Source organism: Vombatus ursinus, unplaced genomic scaffold (genome assembly GCF_900497805.2).
Source record: "Vombatus ursinus unplaced genomic scaffold, bare-nosed wombat genome assembly UNPS02014838.1, whole genome shotgun sequence".
NCBI classification, from domain to species: domain Eukaryota; kingdom Metazoa; phylum Chordata; class Mammalia; order Diprotodontia; family Vombatidae; genus Vombatus; species Vombatus ursinus.
This window is the reverse complement of record NW_020954616.1, coordinates 115971-135833: the sequence shown is the minus strand read 5'-3', so window position 1 is coordinate 135833 and position 19863 is coordinate 115971. Positions and strand designations below refer to the sequence as shown.

The window sequence follows — 19863 nt, the reverse complement described above, 5'->3', positions numbered from 1 at the left end:
GGAACCTCCACAGGTCCCCATGCCTACATGGAGGCATTATAGACTCTAACTGCCATGCAAATCACCCACTTCTTCCATTGTTCTGGTTTTTTCCTAACGTCTCTATCCTGACTCAATACCTGCACTGCAGTGTCAGAGAGCAAGTTCCCATTCTTCTGCCTCCCACCAGATGGAGCAAATTTCTTAGTCTGTCTTTCATTTCTTTTGTCTTATATTTTGTTTCCAATAAAAAACAGTGAATATATTTATGTGAGAGTTATATTGAAAAATTCTAGGTGGCATACTGGATAGAGTGCTGCCATAAAGTCAGGAATACCCGAACTGTCATCTGACCTCAGACACTTACTAGCTGTGTGACCACAAACAAGTCACCTCACAGGATTGGTGTGAAGATATAACAACATAATATGCAAAAGAACTTTGCAAACCTTAAAGCTAAGGTGTTATCACATCCAGCAATTTTGACCATTGCTTCAGGCACACAAACATACTTAAATGGCCTGTGGCCTTGAGGCCACATGTGGCCCTCTAGCTCCTCAAGTGAGACCCTTTGACTGAATCCAAACTTCACAGAACAAATCCCCTTAATAAAAGGATTTGTTCCGTGAAGTTTGGATTCAGTCAAAGGGCTGCACTTGAGGAGCTGGAGGGCTACATGTGGCCTCAGGGTCGCAGGTTCACCACCCCTGTATTGTGTCCCTTGAGGGTGTGTGTGTTGGGGGTGAGGTGGGGATTGATCCAGAGTTTGCGAAACTGCCTTAGTGTAACAAATCAAGCTTGAGATTAACTTGGAAAAAGAAAAAAAAAAGATTAACATGGCTTGATTCAAATATCAAGTTAAATGCTAGGCCAAGGTTTTATGAGACTGCTAACTGATTAGAAGTTTCTCCTACTACTCTTGTTAGGCCTGATGGGATCCATAATTCCTTCCAGAATCTGCTTCCTAGTGTCCTCTTCCCAGGCATTCTCTCCTTAGCTTGATTATATTATTCCTCTTATTATGCTTATTTGTATATACTTCACCCCACCCTCATTAGATCATAAGCTCCTTGAGGTCAGGAACTGTAATTTTATCTTATTTTTAATCTTTGTCTTCTCACTTAAATAACATAAATAATCACTATATTATTTCTATTGCCATAGGAGCATAGATTCAGAAATGGAAGAGACCTTTTAGGCCATCTAGTCCAAACTCATAATTTTATGTTTCAAGAAATGGAGTGCCATAGAGGTGAAATGCCTTACTTAAGGTCGCAGTATACATAACATAATGCCTGGCAAAAAAGTAGGCTCTTAATAAATGCTTTGCCCATGCCAGGCACTTTCATTCTTTAGCAGCCCCTGTTGCTGGGGATCCTAACCTTGCCCCCTTTCATCCTAACAAATAAAATTCACTGGCTCAGCTCACAGGATCAAAATCCCAGATTTGGAGCTGGGAGTAACCTTAGTGGCTATTGAGTTCAACTCCTTCATTTTATGGAAACTGAGGTTAAGACAAGTAAAGTGATTTGCCCAGGTTCACACAGCTAGTAGCTGTCTGAGCTGGATTCAGAATTCAGCTCTTCTTACAAGTCCAGTGTCCTCTCCACTATGGCTAGCTCCACCAACTTCCCTCAGGTTTCTCTCATGATTCACTCATGAGAGTGAATTTCCTTTTCTAGTCACTCTTAATGCTAGTGCCTTTCCTCTGAGATTATCTCCATTTTATCCTGTAAGTATCCTGTTTTTGCATAGTTGTTTACATGTTGTCTCCCCCATTAGACTGTGAACTTCTTGAGAGGATGAGTTTTGTTCATTTTTTGTATTTCCTTTCTTTGCATCCCCAGTTCTAAGCATAGTGTTGATATAATAGGTTTTTAATATGTATTCATTGATTTGACTCAAATCCTTTCTCTTTCCCCCCTTCAAAAGTCTATTCCCTTCAGTTTTATAATATAAAACACTTTAAATATACCATAACAATTACATTCTTCACCAAAAGTAAGAGGAAGGTCATACTATCAGAAAGGAATGGTCAGAAATATACTTTAGGTTTAGAAGTCAAGCTGGGCAGAAATTTTTCCTAGAGAATGAGTTATTCTCTGAGTCATGGGAATTTAAGGTCATCTTCCCTATTTGCCCCCAAAAGCCAATGTGGTAGAAGGAAAGGACTACATTTCCTCTGAGATTGTGGACCTCAAGGATGGGCCTCATTGAAGTTCCTAGGATTTCAGTTCTTATGAGATGGTGTATTTGTCACAGAGAGTGATTGTAGAAATTGAATCAAGCCTTTCTAGGTCCTTTTGGACCTAGATGTAGTCTTTCTCATGATGAAAAATGATATGCACAACCAGAGAGAGAACTGATGAACTCTGAGTACAGATTGAACAATATTTTTTTCACTTTCTCTATTTTTCTTGCTTTTTTTTTCAATATGACTAATATGGAAATATGTTTTGCATGACTTGACAAGTATAATGGGTATCATATTGCTTGCTTTCTGAATGGGTGGGGGAGGTACTGGAGGGAAAAAGAGAATTTGGAACTCAAATTTTTTTAAAAGAATGCTAAAAATAAATAAATATAATTTTTTAAGAAAGAAAAAATGTCCTTTCCCTCAACTGTACCCCTATTTTTATTCAGGAAACTATTTCTACCTTCCTATGTTATACCACACTTGTATTTTAAATCCATAACAAGCCCTCAGCATGCATGATGGCCCTGGACAGATGAAGCACCTTCAGGAACTATCTCCTGGGCAGTAAATGGGTAATGAGGTAATCTTACACTAGCTTCAAGAAAAGTGTCACTTGAGTCTGGTAGCTAAGGGGTATAACTTCAGAATTAGGATAGGAATGATGACAACAAAAAACTGGCAAGACTTCATAAAGAATAGATGATGCCTGACAAACCTCTTCCTTTTGGATAGGGTTGCAAGTTTGGTGGATGAAGGGAATTCTACTTTTTTAAATGTTACTTTTATTCTGAACTTAAACACCAAGAAAAAAGAGCAGTTCCGTACACATAGCAACACACACACATACAGAAGAATCTCCATTTCATACCACTTGCTTTTTTAAAAAAAGTATGTAATAAATTCTATACATTACTTTCAAAACTGACCATTTTTTGCTTCCTTCTGAACTTACTTCTATCCTCTTTGCATTTTAAAAACTGTTACAGTGACCTCTTTTTGACATCACTTTTGCTACCTCCCATTGAAAAATCAAGAGAAAGAAAGGGGGAGAAGGAAATCCTTTATAAAAACAAGTACAATCAAGCAAAATTAATCCATACAGTGGTCATATCCAAAAATGTATATCCTTGTCCATCTCTTATACATCAGGAGGTAAGTAATATGCTTCATCATAGTTATGAAGGGAATCCCATAGTTATACTTTTCCTAGACTTTTCACAAGAAGTATTTCACTTTACACCAATGGAAGGAGTACCCATACCAATAAGATCACAGATCCATCAAAACATGTTTTCTACACCTTCTACACCATATATATCCAATTGAGCATCTTCTTCAACATTATTATTTTGAGAGTTTACTTTAATTGCTGGAATGTGGCTAGATAACAGTTCTTTGAAGGATTGTTTTTTAGTAGACCAAAAGCTCATTATGAGTCAACAAGATACTATGACACCTGGAGCTTTTCCATTTTTCACCCAAAAAGCTAATTCAAACTTTAGGTTGCATTAAGAGAAGTGTGGTGTCTAGAACAAGGGTGGCGATAATCCCACTCTACCCTGCTCTGATGGAACCCATCTAAAGTGTTATGTTAACCTGCAAGATCTTTACTGAGGTAGGCTATATATACTCATAGCTATATGGGGCCAGGTAGGAGATAAGTCTTTTGCCATTTCTTCCACCTGACTCTCTTGGAAACAGCTCCAAATAGTTTTCATGTTTCAACACCAGAAAGGAAGAGGAATGGGTCACCCCTTTGGTATAGCCACAGAATTAGCAGCCAATCAGAGGGTCTCAACCCAGTAATGAGTCATACATAGTCAGAAGCAGATAGAATCCTAACTGCCATCTGCACATGCTCAAGACTCCAGTTCATTTCCAGGAATAGCAACTGAGCATGCTCTAAAAGGGGTTTCAGAGAGTACACCCACTACAAAAGGATGACATTGACAAGTTGGAGAGTATCCAGAGGAGTGTGATTAGAATCATAAAAGATGTTTCATTCATGCCATATGAGAATTTGTTGAAAGAACTAGGGATATCTAGCCTGGAGAGGGAAAGACAGGAGGGACTTATTGATTGGTTTCACATCTTTGAAGGACTATCATGTAAAAGAGGGATTAGATTTGATCCTGCTCTACTCCAGAAGGCAAAACTGGGAACAAAGGGTGCCAATTACAAAGGGTAGATAATGGACCACTAGAAAAGAAAATCCCCTAATAAGTACAGCTCCCCAGAAGTGGAAGGGACTGCTTCAGTCATGGATCCCCTTTAATTAGAGATCTTGCCCAAGATCAAACAGCTAGTAAGTAGCAGAACTATGGCAACAATCACAAGCTTTTAGAGTTGGGAGAGATATTCAGTCCCATCTAGTGCAACTGGCTAGACAACAGCCCTCTCTGCAACATACCCAACAAGTAAGTGGTCATCTAACCCCTACTTGAAGAACTCCAGTGATGGAGATTTGCCACCTCCAGGAGTAATCCATTTTACTTTGGACTCTTTTATTATTAAGTTTGTCTTAGGTCAAGTTAAAATAGACTTCTTTGCAATTTGACCCATTGCTCAATTCTTTTCTTTTGGGCCAAGCAGAAAAAAAAGCTTATCTCCTTTCCCTTCAAATACTTGAAGATAGTTATCATGTCCTCCTCTCCCTCTCCCTTCTCTAGATAAAATACTCCCAGTCCCTTCAAATGATCCTCATAGAAAACTAACTCCTTACCCTTCGCCAGTCAAGTGGGTCTTCTAACTTCAAGTGCAGCCTACTTTCCACAGTTATTGTTGCTTCATTTTCATATCTACAGGACCAGAAGCCTCCAGAGGAGACCCAGCCCCCATGAAGGTGATTGGAACTCTGGGGGAGTTAGTCACTTTCCTCCTGGAAATTCCAAGGGGAGAGAAACTTGAGGATATTACCTGGAGCAAACAAGGTACTGTTACTGCAGTAACTCCAGGGGAAGCAATAAAAGTGATTGAGGAAAAAATACAGAGGCCGAGTGAATGTAATCAGCAGCAACTATTCCCTACAAATCAACAATCTGACAATAGAGGATGCAGGAATCTACAGAGCCCAGATAAACATAAAAAACTTGAATATTACCACCACCAAGGAATATAGCCTTCAAGTCTATGGTGAGTATCAAGCACTATCAGGCAGTTTCTACCTTAAGTTTTTAAAATAAGAAATCTATTTCTCTCTAGTAAATAACAGTACTCACACTGATTATGAGGCTGCATGTCTCAGAAGGTTACTATAGTTATGCCAACTGGGATTGAAATGAATTATAAAACAAGAGGGTTGGACTATATGAACTCTATTGCTCTAAATCCCGTTATTCTGGCTTGCAAAAGAGAGTCAGATTTTGACTGTCCAAAAATGGAATGGAATGGGCTGCTTCTCAACTCATTACTGTGACTTCTCTAATAACTGGAAATTGTCAAGTAGAGGCTAGCCATTCAGCAGGTATGTATTAGACAAGTTTCCTATTCAGGTACCAATTGAACTGGAAGACCTCTGAGGTTTCTTTCAATATGAAATACTCTATTCCCACTTTCCCCACCACATCTCCAACTATACAAATAGGGGTTTTGGAGTTGAGAAGTGAATTTTTAAAAGAGGAAGCAGTGGGCAGAGCACCCTGAAACAACTGGTTTGTACTCATAAAGAAGGAATTCAAATTAACACTAAGAATGAAGAATACTGCACCTCTTCACTTCCTCTACTTCATGAGATTAATCAAACTGAAACTAAAATGAGCCCTATCCCCTAGATGTTGATTCAGGGCTTCCCTGACTTCCTGAGCCCTTGTTTGCCTTCTCTGATATTTGTGCTCCTACATAAGGGTGCTGCCAAATATCCCATTTAATAAAATAATTGACATTTATGAAGGCCTTTAAAGTTTGCAGAATGCCATCACATTATTTCACAGTCTTATTTGAATCTCACAGTAACCCTTCAAGGTAGGTATTACAGGTATATTATTATCATTTTGTTGATGAGAAAACTCAGGCTCACAGAGTAGCTAAGTGGCTTGGCCACATACTTGCTCACCTAGTTTGTGAGTTTCCAAAGCAAGAGTAAAGCCAGAGCTCTATTCATTACAGCATGCCTCATGGGACTGCCTGGTAGTTCAGTTATCTGTTATCAGTTGACCAATAGGGTGTGGAATCTGGAGCCTCAAGGCTGTGAGAAATGAAAGAGTTAAGTTTCCACATAAGTAGATAAGAAATCAGCACAGACAGGCTAACTGCTCAGTCTGGGGGGTGGGGGAGTGATTACACAATTCTAGGCACATAATGTATGGTGGGGCATATAAGGAAGATTGTAACCCAGAAGGATTAGGACCAATCCTGGTCCAGAAGGGAGGAGTTAGGCAATTACTAACTATAAAGATTGCTCTGGCTTCTTTTACCATGCACATTTTCTCCCCTTCCAAGGAGGTGCGCCTGCTTCTTGCGAGAATCTAAATGACGCACTTCAACCTCTTTCATAAAAAGTCTTTGAGACACCAGTCTTTGGAACTGAGTATGGGGTCATCTTTATAACAAAGGCCATGTGTGGCCCTTTAGGTCCTCAAGTGCAGTCCTTTGACTGATTCCAAACATTACAGAACAAATCCCCTTAATAAAAGAATTTGTTCTGTAAAACTTGGACTCAGTCAAAAGGCCATACTCAAGGACCTAGAAGGCCACATGTGGCTTTGAGGCCACAGGTTCCCCACCCCTAGTTTAGACCAATCAGCCGAATCCATTGTCATGCTTATAGTTATGTATGGGTTGTTTGCCCCTCTGGGCAATAGCCCAAGATGTATTTTAAGTTCAAGGGTCTGCTTTCTACAATTTTTTTGCCTTCCCTTGTTGTCAAGCTGCCAACTCTATGAGCATGCTGTGTGCTAGGCACTGAGCTAAGAATTGAGAATACAAAGACAGAAATGATTTTTCCCCCTCAAGAAACTTACATTATATTGGAGAGACATCATATACATATATGAATGTATACAAAATATATACAAGATAATTGAGGGCGGGGATTAGTAGCTGGAAGGATCAGGAAAGACCTCTTGTTGAAGGTGCTTGCGTTGAGCTTTTAATACTGGCTCTATCCATTCAGTAGCTTAGAATATGCCTATGGATATACTTAGGCCACCATTCTGTTCTTCTAGTCAGAGCAGGTCCCTTACTTCCCAAGTCAAACCTGCCAACCTCACTCTCAAGGCCTCATGGGATAGGTCTGAAACTTCCCTTGAGACTAACAGCATTCAGCAAGTTCAGCAATGGGAATAGAAGAGTTTGATGAAAAAAGAAGAGTAAAATTGAGGCTGACTGATAAGTCATAGAGTCAGCTTAACTCTCATATCTTGTGACTCATATTTTGTGAGTTCCTGAATCCCAGCTAAGACATGTCCTTTCACCATTTCTCCTTTCATTCCCTTGATAGCGTCACTCTTAGGGGGTGAGCAGAGACAAAACTGGTGAGGAATGGAGGCAGGTGGATTGAATTCCATAATCCTGGTATGAGCAAACTCCTGAAACCCAGGTGTCTGCTCTGAGAGGGTGGGGAGAATGAGTTGCTGTTTCTATGGAGATGAGAACGAACTTGGTGAAACTGTGATATAGTGATAAGAACATTGGATTTGGAATCAGAAGACTTAGGTGTGAGTTCTATGTCTGCTAGTAACTATCAAGGCAAACTTTGACTGTCTGGGCCTCAGTTTCCTCATCTGTAAAATGAAGATATTGGACTAGATCAGAGGTTCTTAACCTGAGATCTATAGATCCCCAAGGTATCCTTAGATAGATTTCAAGGGGTATGTGAACTTGGATGGGGAAAAAAAAAATTACATCTTCATTTTCACTAACCTTTAACTGAAATTTATCATTTCCTTTCATTATGATTTTAAAAAAAAACAAACATTATTCTGAGACAGGGTCCAGAGCCAGACTGCTATAGGGTCCATGACACAAAGAAGATGAAGAATTTCTGTATTAAATGACCTTTAAGGACCCTTCCCTCTCTATGAGTTTAAATTTTTATCTCTCCTCTCACTGCTACCATTATCTCAAATTAAGTAATCAGTTTTTCTTGGGGGGCAGAGGAGGGATATGAATAATTTGCCTGATTTTTATTGCCCTCATGTTTTAATATTACCTTCCCTCACAAAGCAGCTGACAGAACCCCAAATCAGAATGAATTCCACTGTGTCTGAGGATGGCCATTGCATTGTCTTCCTGACATGTTCTGTGAGTGCTAGAAGAAATGATGTGACATATAGCTGGTCACCCTTGGGTCCAAATACTACTACATCCCATGGAGGATCTGTCATCCAAATCTCCTGGTCATCCTGTAATGCTGACTGGAACTACACATGCACAGCCAAGAATCCTGTAAGCCTTAAGAGCTCCCAAGTCACCCCTTCTTGGGATTTCTGTTCAGGTACCAACTCTTTCATTTGTCTTTCAGTGGCTCTCAGCAGCCCCTGAGCAGCTAGAAGGATTTGACCTTAGAATATTCTCAAGAGATTTATAAGATCCTGATCTCCAGCTTGAGCCCTACAAGGAAACCTTATGCCAGATGAAGTGCACAACCATCCAGACATGAATCCCAAGTGTCCTCAGAAAAGAAACTCTGTCCTACCCTTTCTTATTCCTAATTCTTCTCAAACAAGTTTTCACATTTCAATAGCTACAAAGACTCCCTAGGTCTCCTAGGAAATAACAGTGTGAGAACTCAGTCCAATTGCTTACATAGTTCTCAAAATGATCCATACATTAATTACTATAGTACTCTAGCATCTCAGAGGTCAGATACTTAAACAGGCACAAAACACAGTTGAGAACAAGGTAGAAAACAGCAGTGAAGACTTCAGAGGAGCTAAAATAGAGATCACAGAAGTCTATGTAGAAAATTCCAAAACTCACATTCTTTATCAATAGAAGATGCTTCACCATTATTCAGAGCCCATTTCCTCTATATCTGCACACAATTCTAACAAGCCTGGTTCTCTGGTTTCCTAGGCCAGAATAGACTGAAGAAGGACATTGAAAAGATAGTTTGGGTAGGGGTGGGGTGCTACTAGAGGCAACAACAATAAATAAATGACCCCTGGCAGCTTGACAACAAGGGTAGGAAAAGAAAATTGTAGAAAGCAGACACTTGAACTTAAAATACATCTTGGGCTATTGGCCAGAGGGGCAAACAACCCATATATAACTATAGAAACCATATATCATAGCCTGTGAATGTATCCCTGTATTAAAACCTCACAGAATAGTGGTGTATTTTCACAATGATGACCTTGATTCATCCAAAAAATATTCATTTGTGTTCAACATATTCTATTTACAATAGAAGAGAAATGGATAGAAGGATGGACTGGTAAAAGAGTGAAGGAGATGGAAAATGAATGTCTAGAATCAGGGAGGAAGGACTGAAGTTGGGGGAGGGAAGAGGGGTGCCTGAGAGTTCATAAGGAAGTCATATGACATAAAGGCGAAAGATAGCAATAAAGGCAGGAGCTGAGGAAGCTAGGGAAGGAGTATGGCCTAGACCTAGCCTGGCCTCATAGTGAAAAAGCCAGTTATGAACCACTAGACTAGAGACTCTGAATAAGAGCATCTTATTTTCAACTTAATTAACATTTTAAAGCACCTACTATGTGCCAAGCACTGTGTGAAGTGCTGGGGATACAAAGAAGAAAAAGAAAGATGGTCCCAGTCATCAAGGAGCTTACAATCTAATTGGAGGAAGACAGCACACAAAAGCAAATGGGAATGGAGAGGGTGACTATATACCCAGGGCTATCTTGTTCACTGGAGCTGAAATCATGCAGAGCAGTAGATGCAAAGTGGAGTGAGCTGAAAGTTCAATTCTGTCCTCTATAAAGGAAGGCTTTGGAAGGAATTTGGTACTTCACCTTTCAGCCCTCCAGTAAAAAGGGAAAGGTGGTCGAGGGAGGTGGTATCCAGGCTTAAGTTAGCAGCACGGTGATAAGATTAGCAATGATGAATTTATCCTCACCTCAAACCAAACCAGGTCTGGAAAATTACCTAAGGGTCAAAGAAAGGAATAAAATGAGGATGAAGGAGTTTTTATCCTCTATGGCCTGTGAGTGTTCCCTGGGAATAGGAATAACGTGGTAGATTATGGAGTTAAGTGACCATGGAGGGAAAGAAAATGAAGATGACCCAGAGGGAAAACAGCAACATTATAGGGAGAAGGAGACTCAAGGGCCTGGAGAGGCCTTGAAGCTCTGGACAAAGGGAGTTAATGCTTCAATTCCTAATCTGCCTCTATAGGGCCAGGAACCTCAGAAGGGAACTCAGCTCCCACAATAGTGATTGGGACCCTTGGGGGCCTGATCACTTTCCCACTGGAGATTCCATCAGGAGTTGAGAGCGTTGTCTGGATTTCAAATACTTCTCTTATCAAGACAGAACCAGGAGAAATGGGAAAGCTGAACAGAGTCAAGACCCAGAGACCTGACAGAGGCAGAGACCCTGCCCAGGACTTCTCCCTCCAAATTCCTAATGAACAAATGGAAAACCAAGGACTCTATATAGCCCATGTATGCACCAACTCCTCCAGAGTCCCAATAACACACCGGTATTCCCTACAAGTCTATGGTGAGTTTCAGGACTGAGACCGTGATAGTTAAGCTGTTTCTCCAAAAACTTTTTCCTGTCTTTGTTGCTTTCCCTCCCTGTCATCCTCAACCTACTCCCTTGCAGGAAGGATTATATGAGTACATTACATTGTATACTTCACACTATTTCATTTAATTGGCATTTGTTGGACATCCATTGCCCAACATTGTTTCTTACACAGGACTCTGGTTTGCCCCTGCTCTATTTTGTAATGTTTGTAGCTATTGCTCACCTACAGGAAATTCTAGAAAAAGAGAAATTACAGAATATTATCCTTCACAGTGTGATTGCTACTTGGGACTAAAAGCTTAACTTTAAGGGTAAGAGCTCACAGTTCTCAGAGTACTTTCTTCCCAATCACCAGCATGATGTGAAGGAAAAAAAAACTAGATTCATTCACTTATCTTCATCTGCAATATGAGAATTTTAGGACCAGATGGTTTCAGAGGTCTCTTTTGGTCTAAATTCTATAATAAAAATGTGTGAGGTAGACAGTGTGCATCAGAGGTGCCAAACTCAAACTCAAAAAAAAAAAAGATATCATTTATACTTTGCTGTATTTTCACTTATTTTGCTAAACATTTTTGATGAAATTTTAATCTGGTTCATGCCCCACTTGGGAATGTTGTTCCATGTGTTGGACATTTCTGGTGTACATAGTATTATACCCATTAGATAGATGTGGTAACTGAAGTTTAAGGGTCCTCAGTCACAGAATTAATCAGTGTTAGAGCCAGGACTTAAACACAGGCATTTGGACTCCAGGTTCAGGGTGCTTTACACTATACAACAGGAGAATGCCCCTCCTTGACTTCTTAAGGTTCAGTACCAAGGAGAATTCCTTACAGAGCCAGTCTCCTCCCACCCCCACCCCAGCAACCTACTTAGCTGTGAGGGGAAGAATTGTGAATGTGAGAGGCTCTGACTAATTCCTCCTTTTTTATTCCTTTCCCAGCACTTGGGAAGGGCAGAATGGGCTGAGATAGGGAAGATTTGGGTGTGTAGCTAAGATCGCAAGGATTTTAGATCTAGAGCTGGAAGAAATCTCAGGGACCATCCAGTTCAACCTCCTCATTTTACAAATGAGGAAACTGTGGCCCAGAAAAGTTAAGGCATTTTCATGAGGTCACACAGTAAGTGAGTGGTGAGGCTGAGATTGAGACCAAGGTCATCCAACCTCAAATCCAGCACTTACACTGCCTTTCATTTGAAGGTGTAAAGAAAAGAGAGACTGTCTACGTGTTGGGAGGACTGGATTCTATTCCAGCACTGCCACTAACGAGTCTGCCCTATGTCCTCTCTGGTCTTCAGCTTCCTCAACAATAAAATGTGGCTAGAGGATCTCTAAGCTCCTTTCCTGACCTGAAATCTGACCTTGTATTTGACGAGTGTAAAGACTCAAATTTTGGGGATAAGAATCCATTATATGGTAAAAAATTGTTGGGAAAACTGGAAAGCAGTCTGACAGAAATTGGACACAGATCAGTATCTTACATCATTTACCAAGAAATTCAATGCTTTATAAAATTTATGAAAGAAAAAGTCAGATTGTGGAGGGGAGCTGAAAAAATCAGGTTCCCCCAGTAAGGGAAGCTTGACTAGGTTTTAAGTTTCATTTATTTGTTTGTTGTGTTTATCACATCTTACTGAGAGGGTCTTTCCTCTCAAAGGAGAAGTTTGCCTTATTGCTCTGTTTATTTTCTCCTTAAAAAAAAAAAAAAACCAACAGTTGCTCTATTGTGTGTGAGGCCAAAAAGCAGCATGATATAATGAAAAGTCCAGTCACTTTATATACTGATTTGGGAATTGTTTTTTTGGACCACACATATTTATATGGAGGATTTTATTTCCTTTATTTTTATTTGCTCATTTTGAAAGGAGGACTAGAAGAAACAAATTATAAATGCTTATAAAAATATGTGTACATATTTTCTTTTTAAAATGAAGGCATTGGATGAGATTGCTTTTGAGATGCCTCCCAGCTCTAGAATTTTGTCTGTCTCCTAAGACAGCCAATTCTACAATTTGTTAGCTAGTAGATATTTGGATCTGGGTTTGAACTTATATTTTTTGGACTCCAGGTCCAGCACTCTGTCCATAGTACTTCTTAGCTACAGTTCCATATTTAATTCTCTTTTGTGTTCTCTTATATATGAGGTATCCCAAAAGTCTTAGCTCAGAGTTCAGTTTTAGCCTTTAATAGCTTATGGAAATATCCATTTTATTTGTTATTTATTAAGAAGAAACTAAGTGGCACAGGGGACCTGGAGTGATGGACCCAGAATCAAGAAGATGAGTTCAAATACAACCTCAGATACCTACTAGCTTAAACCTGTACTCAGAAGTTTTAACACCTTATAAATTGATATAATAATAATAATAATAAGTAGTAGTAGTGGTGGTGGTGGTGGTGGTGGTGGTATAAGTAATAACAGCAGCAGCAGCAATAACAGCAGCAGCAGCAGTAATAGCAGTGCTAGAGGTCCTCAAGTGGAGAATGAATGATCATTTTTATGCTTTTTTGTTGCAATATTCCTGAATAAGTCCAGGTTAAATTAGATAATCCCTGAGGTCATTTCCAACTCTAAAATTCTATGATTTCATAACAAACTGAAGCATGGAAAGACTTCTAAAAAAAGGGGGAGGGATTTTCAAAACATCTGGGGCAAGAGTTTCTAATACATTGACATTGACAGGAAAGAAATCAACAGGGAATTTGGCTCACCACTCCTCATGAGCCTATGTCTTTTCCCCTCACACAGAGCAACTAAAGAAAGTTAAAGGTACAATGAGCTCGAGGACCAATGAAAACCAAACCTTTACCATCACAATGACCTGTCAAGTGCAAGGTGACAGTTATGGAGACAAGGTGACATACAGTTGGACACCCCTAGGGGAAAGAGTCCTTGTGTCCCATGAAGGGTCTGTCCTCAGTGTTTCTTTGAGACCTGGGTACCATAAAGTGAACTACACCTGTACAGCCAGAAATCCAGTCAGCAACAGCTCTCACTCCTTCCCAGCTTGGCAGCTCCACCCAGGTAATTGTCCCCGTCTCCCCTTGTTCTGCTATGGTCTCTCCCCCACCTCCACCCCCAACCATCTTTGCTTTCTTAGACGTTCCCATGGGCTAGGGCAGTGGGGCTGATAGTTAGTTAGGAGTCCACTGAGCAGCAGGAAACAGGGAGCGGGGAGGAAGGATGAATATTGTAGGAGAGATGGTATTTTATAGTAGAAAGAGTGCTGGGCCAGAAGTTAGAAGACTTGGATTCATTTCCTGCACTATTACTTACTACTTGGATGATCTTGATTAAATCAATTCATTCTGGGTCTGTGAAATGAGGCAGTTGTACTAAATTAGGATTCTTAACCTTTTTGTGCATCATAGACCCCTTTGGTAAAACCTGTTCTCAGAATAATGTTTTTAAATGTATAAAGCAAAATACAGAAGATAAAAACACATAAAATAATGAAATAGACAAAGAAAATAATTATATTGAAATATGTAGCCCCCATCTCAAAACTTATTGGTATGGAACACTCTATTGGTGGAGATGAAAGCCCTGCCTATATGAGGGGTGGCTCAGAGTTGGCAAGAGGTAAGAGCTCCAGTCTTCTACAGTCTCCTTCAAGTTACCTTTGGGGACTCATCAAGTGGGATTTTTTCTGAGTGAGTCAGCTTAAATTTGGAGAGAAAAGATGGAAGAGACCAACCCTAATTCAGGTTGCTGAACTGGGAAGACATGAGAGAGCAGGCAGTCTCCATCATGTCCTATTTCTAGGTTGCTACTCTAGAGACTTCAGAGTTTTCCCTTGGGTGAGATGAAGGACATTCTTGGTTGAACTGAATTACCTCATTCCCAATGGGAGAGCTCCTTTATTCTGTTTTATCTGGTATATATCCTCATATGTTTACCTTTCCTAATGTCTATTCTGCTATGATTTGGATAAATGGGTTTCTTTACTATTTGTGATGTGTGTTCAAGGTGGAACTAGTATTAGGTGGGAAAGGGGTCAAGATTTAGATATAGAGCTTCTGGTCCCCCTTCCCCTCAAAATGGCAAAATGATCAAAAGTTAGATGGAACCAAATCATATCTCCTAGACAATATTTAGGGGAGCAGATAGATATGCTTCTAGTTTGGTATTTCCTCTCTCTGAGGAGAGCAGAATGGTGGTCTCCAGCCCCAAAATCCAGTTTCCCCTTCTGGCAGTAATGAAAATCTCCCTTGGAAAGGGATAGGGATATAGAAGAAGGTAGAGATGTCTATTCTGCCTCCATTTGAGTTATACAGGAACAACCTTTTTCTCCACATGGGAGCCTATCTATATATGTGGGGTCTACTGCATTGCTTACAAATATTATCAAATATTTTAAAGCAAGTTCATGGATCCTGGATCAAGAACCCTTGGACTAGACTATTGCCAAGGTACAATCCATCTCATGAGAGCAGGACCTATAGCAGGAGCTGTGGGGATGAGGATAGATTATAAATTGAAGAGGAGAAAGGATTCTGTGGATATTGTCAGAAAGAGGTCCTGATGGAGCCCTACCCTAAAAAAAAAAACAAAAACAAAACTCTTGAGTTTGGCAGAGGGCACCAGAGCCCAGGAAACTGAAATATTCTGACTGTGTGGCCAGCCTTGAGCATCCTCAAAGCCACTTATTTCACTTTTCTTTTTCAAGAGTCTAAGAAAAACAGAAAAGCCTGGTTAGCTCTCCTTGAGCTTCTTGGACTGGCAGTCCCCTGTTGGTATGTTTGGAAAAAGAAGAGACATGGTAAGTGTAAAGGCTAATAAAATGTTTATTTCCTCTTTTACCATCCTGTGCCTATTCATTGGGGAATATCTTTCTTTACTCTATGAAGTAACTTAACACTTTAGAATTATTCTCCCCTCCCACATTCTTCACTTTCTCCTTGCCTTAGATTGGGGAGGTGGGGGGAAAGGGATGGAGGAAAGAGTTGCAGTTCTTTGCAATTTCCTCAGCACAGTACCAGATTCTGATCTATCCTCCACCTCTGTATTCTTATCGCTACTCTGTTCTGGGAAGACCAGGTCTTCTACTTCTTCTTGGGTCCTATATGTCTCCCTATATCCCCCTCTCCTTTTATAATCCCTTTCTTGTCTACTTCACTATTAGAAAACTCTGAAGAGTGAAGGGGAAACCTCTCTCTCTTTATAATTCTTTTGGTTAAATATCAACTTTATTTTTACCAGGTTAGTGCCTAGATTGTTGCTCTACCCAAACCCAGTGCCAGACTCCTAACAAGTTATCAGGTAATGACACTAATTGGAAGGGCCGTGTGGTTGCTGCACCAGGGAGAGGTTTGCAGGAGGTAGAAGAGGAGGAACAAACATTTACTAAGCACCTACTATGTGTTAGGCACAAATAATATCTCATTTAATCCTCACAACAACCCTAGAGGTAGGTGATATTATTATCATCATCATTTTATGGAGTAGGAAACCAAGACAAACAGAGGTTAAGTGACTTACCTAGGATCACAAAGGTAGCAAATGTCTGAGTCTAGATTTGAACTCAAATCTTCCTGCCTTCAAGTTCAGGGCTCTATCTATTATTGTACAACCTAGCTGCCAGGGAGGTTGGATCTTCTAGGGAAAGGTTATTTGGAATCTTAGGTCTATGATATGGCTAGGCAACATAAGATGTGAATGATAACATGGGGGAGAATTGTGATGAGCATATCCATTCCCTGAAGGGTCTCTACAGTGCCCCCTCACAGGACTACCTACTGGCCCCTCACAATTCCCTTTATTGGAAAACAACAAATATTCACCAAGTTCTTATTATGTACAATTCACTGTGCTAAGTGTTAGGGATTTAAAAACAGAAAATAAACAGTTTCTTATCTCAAGATATTTACATTCCACTGGAGAGCTATAACATGTAAGCAATTACAAAATCATCTGAAGAGGGAGGGAAAAAATAATTGGAAAGATCAAATCCATAGACAGATTTGGGTGGGTCCATGAACTTGGATGGGAAAACAATGGCATCTTTATTTCAATATAATTGGTTTCCTTTGTGATAATGTAGGTTTTATTTTATGCATTTAAAAATATTAATCTGAGGACAGGTCCATAGACTTTGCCAGACTTTCAAAAGGGGTCCATGACACACAGAAAGTGATTAATAACCCCTGAGAGAAATAAAGCAGGCTCCTTGGTTGTGGGACTTGGAAACTGCTGGACAGCTCCCTGGAGCTAAGACTTAAAGGAAGATGCTGAGATGGGCTGGCAAATGTTTAATAATTGCTGGGAGAACATCCTTCACAGCACACTTTTAAGTTTAATCTGAATTACTAATGTATTCTCCGTCACTTTATTAAGTCAAGACAACTAAAAACTAAACCAAGTCCGTGATTTGTAGCATTTGCGAATTTCCAAGGTGTGATTGTTCACACTGAAAATTTAACAATTGGCTTTTCCTGGGCCAATCTGAGCCGGTTCTGGTATACCATAGAAGTTAGGGAGTGATCCCAAGAGGTGGAAATGAGAAGGGGTTGAATTCTAAACATAGGGCACAGCTTGAGAGAATAAATGGAGATCAGAGAGGGGATGTTAAGTTTAGCAAAATAGAACATAATCCAGTTTGGCTAGAATGGAGACTACATTAAGCATGGTAATGTGATGAATGAAAAACCTGAGAGACAGAGTTTCTGGGTAATTAATAATCAATTTATTAATTAGGCTAGCTGGCAATCAATAAATTGATGGTCAGTGGTTTTTCTTGGTAATCAAAGACAAACCCGTAGAGACACTGAATGCCTTAAATGCCTTTGTAAAAGGGAATGCCCCTGACAAGTGAAAATCAACCCTGACTGGTGAACATTTAATGAAGAGGCAGGCTAGGAGTCTTCAGCTCCTCCTGCTGAGAATGTGTTTTGGCTGCCTCCAGCCATCTGGACAGGAGAGTTCATCTCCATCCAGATCACTCTGGCTGGTTTTCTCCTTCATGAGTTGAGTTACCCTAAACTCTAATGGAGGGGTACAAAGACAGGGGCTCATTTCCCCAGGGTAAGAACTTGCCCAGACTAGATTCTGTTTACACTCTAAATGGAAGTTAGGTCTCCTAGTTGTGTAGGGTCCCACCCAAGATTGAGGAGGATGTTCATGTCCTTCAGAGACTAACTTTTTACGGAGGCTGGGCCTTAAATGAGGAAATAAAGGAGAAAAGCCTGGATCCTATTTTTTTAATTTAATTTTCCCCCACTTAATAGTATTTCATTTTTTCCAATTACATGTAAAGATAGTTTTCAACATTCACTTTTATAAGATTTTGAGTTCCATATTTTTTTCTCCCTCCCTCTACTCCCCCGCCCCAAGATGGCATGCAATCTGATATAGGCTATACATGTTCAATCATATTAAATATATTTCCACATTAGATATGGTGTGAAAGAAGAATCAGAACAAAAGGGAAAAACTACAAGAAAGAAAAAAAGAGAGAAAATAGTATGTTTCAATCTGCATTCAGACTCCATAGTTCTTTCTCTGGATGTGGATAGCATTTTCCATCATGAGTCTTCTGAAATTGTCTTAGATCATTGCATTACTGAGAAGAGCTAAGTCTATCAAAGTTGGTCATCACACAATGTTGCTGTTACTATGTGCAGTGTTCTCCTGGTTCTGCTCACTTCAGTCAGCATCAGTTCATGTAAGTCTTTCCAGGATTTTCTGAAATTTACCTGCTCATTATTTCTTCTTCTTTTTTTATTTTTAGGCAATTGGAGTTAAGTGATTTGCCCAGGGTCACATAGCTAGTAAGTGTCAATTGTTTAGTCTGAGGTCAGATTTGAACTCAGGTCCTCCTGACTCCAGGGTACCACCCAATTGCCCCCATCATTTCTTATAGAGCAATAGTATCCCATTACATTCATATACCACAACTTGTTTAACCATTTCCCAATTTATGGGCATCCCCTCAATTTCCAATTCTTTCCAACAGAAAAAGAACCTCTATAAATACTTTTATACACATAGGTCCTTTTCTCTTTTTTTTAATGATCACTTTGTGTTGCAGACCTAGTAGTGGTATTGCTGGATCAAAGGGTATGCACTTTTATAGCTCTTTGGACATAGTTCCAAATTGTTCACAACTCCACAACTATGCACTAGTGTTCCAATTTTCCCATGTTTTCTCCAACATTTCTCATTTTCCTTTTTTGTCATGTTAGCCAATCTGATAGGTGTGAAGTGGTACCTCAGAGTTGTTTTAATTTGTATTTCTCTAATCAATAGTAATTTAGAACAATTCTTCATGTGACTATAGATAGCTTTAATTTTTTCATCTGAAAACTGCTTGTTCATATCCTTTGACCATTTATCAATTGGGGAATTATATGTATTCTTATAAATTTGATTCAATTCTCTATATATTTTCAAAATGAGGCCTTTATCAGAAACACTGTAAAAAATTGTTTCCCAGATTTCTGCTTCCCTTCTAATTTTGATTGCATTGGCTTTGTTTGTGCAAAAACTTTTCAATTTAATGTAATCAAACTTATCCATTTTGCATTTCATAATGTTCTCTATCTCTTGTTTGGTCTTAAATTCTTCCCTTGTCTGTAGATCTGACAAGTAAACTATTCCTTTGCTCTCCTAATTTGCTTACATTATCGTCCTTTATGTCTAAATCATGTACCCATTTTGACCTTATCTTGGTATATAGTGTGAGAAGTTGGTTTATGCTTAGTTTTTGCCATACTGTTTTCCAGTTTTCCCAGCAGTTTTTGTCAAATAGTGAGTTCTTATTCTGGAAGTTGGAGTCTTTGGCTTTATCAAATAGTAGATTACCATAGTCATTGACTACTGTGTTTTGTGTACCTAACCTATTCCACTGATCCACCACTCTATTTGTTTTGTTTGTTTGTTTTTGGCTAGGCAATGGGGTTAAGTGACTTGCCCAGGGTCACACAGCTAGCAAGTGTCAAGTGTCTGAGGGCCAGATTTGAACTCAGGTCCTCCTAACTCCAGGGCCAGTGCTCTATCCACTGCATCACCTAGCTGCCCCAACCACCACTC

The 19863-nt window shown here is 39.7% G+C and overlaps 1 protein-coding gene across 1 annotated transcript in view; it reads left to right on the top strand.

Moving 5' to 3' along the window:
• The window catches only part of LOC114026367 (SLAM family member 5-like), a 109173-nt gene that overhangs the window by 76561 nt on the left and 12749 nt on the right, over nucleotides 1–19863 (top strand). The window contains exons 8-13 of the mRNA XM_027840052.1: nucleotides 4981–5038; nucleotides 5154–5308; nucleotides 10472–10798; nucleotides 13582–13857; nucleotides 15503–15595; nucleotides 16036–16095. Coding sequence (XP_027695853.1) covers nucleotides 4981–5038; nucleotides 5154–5308; nucleotides 10472–10798; nucleotides 13582–13857; nucleotides 15503–15595; nucleotides 16036–16040 — 914 coding nt within the window. The 3' untranslated portion in view covers nucleotides 16041–16095. The remainder of the gene's footprint in view (nucleotides 1–4980; nucleotides 5039–5153; nucleotides 5309–10471; nucleotides 10799–13581; nucleotides 13858–15502; nucleotides 15596–16035; nucleotides 16096–19863) is intronic.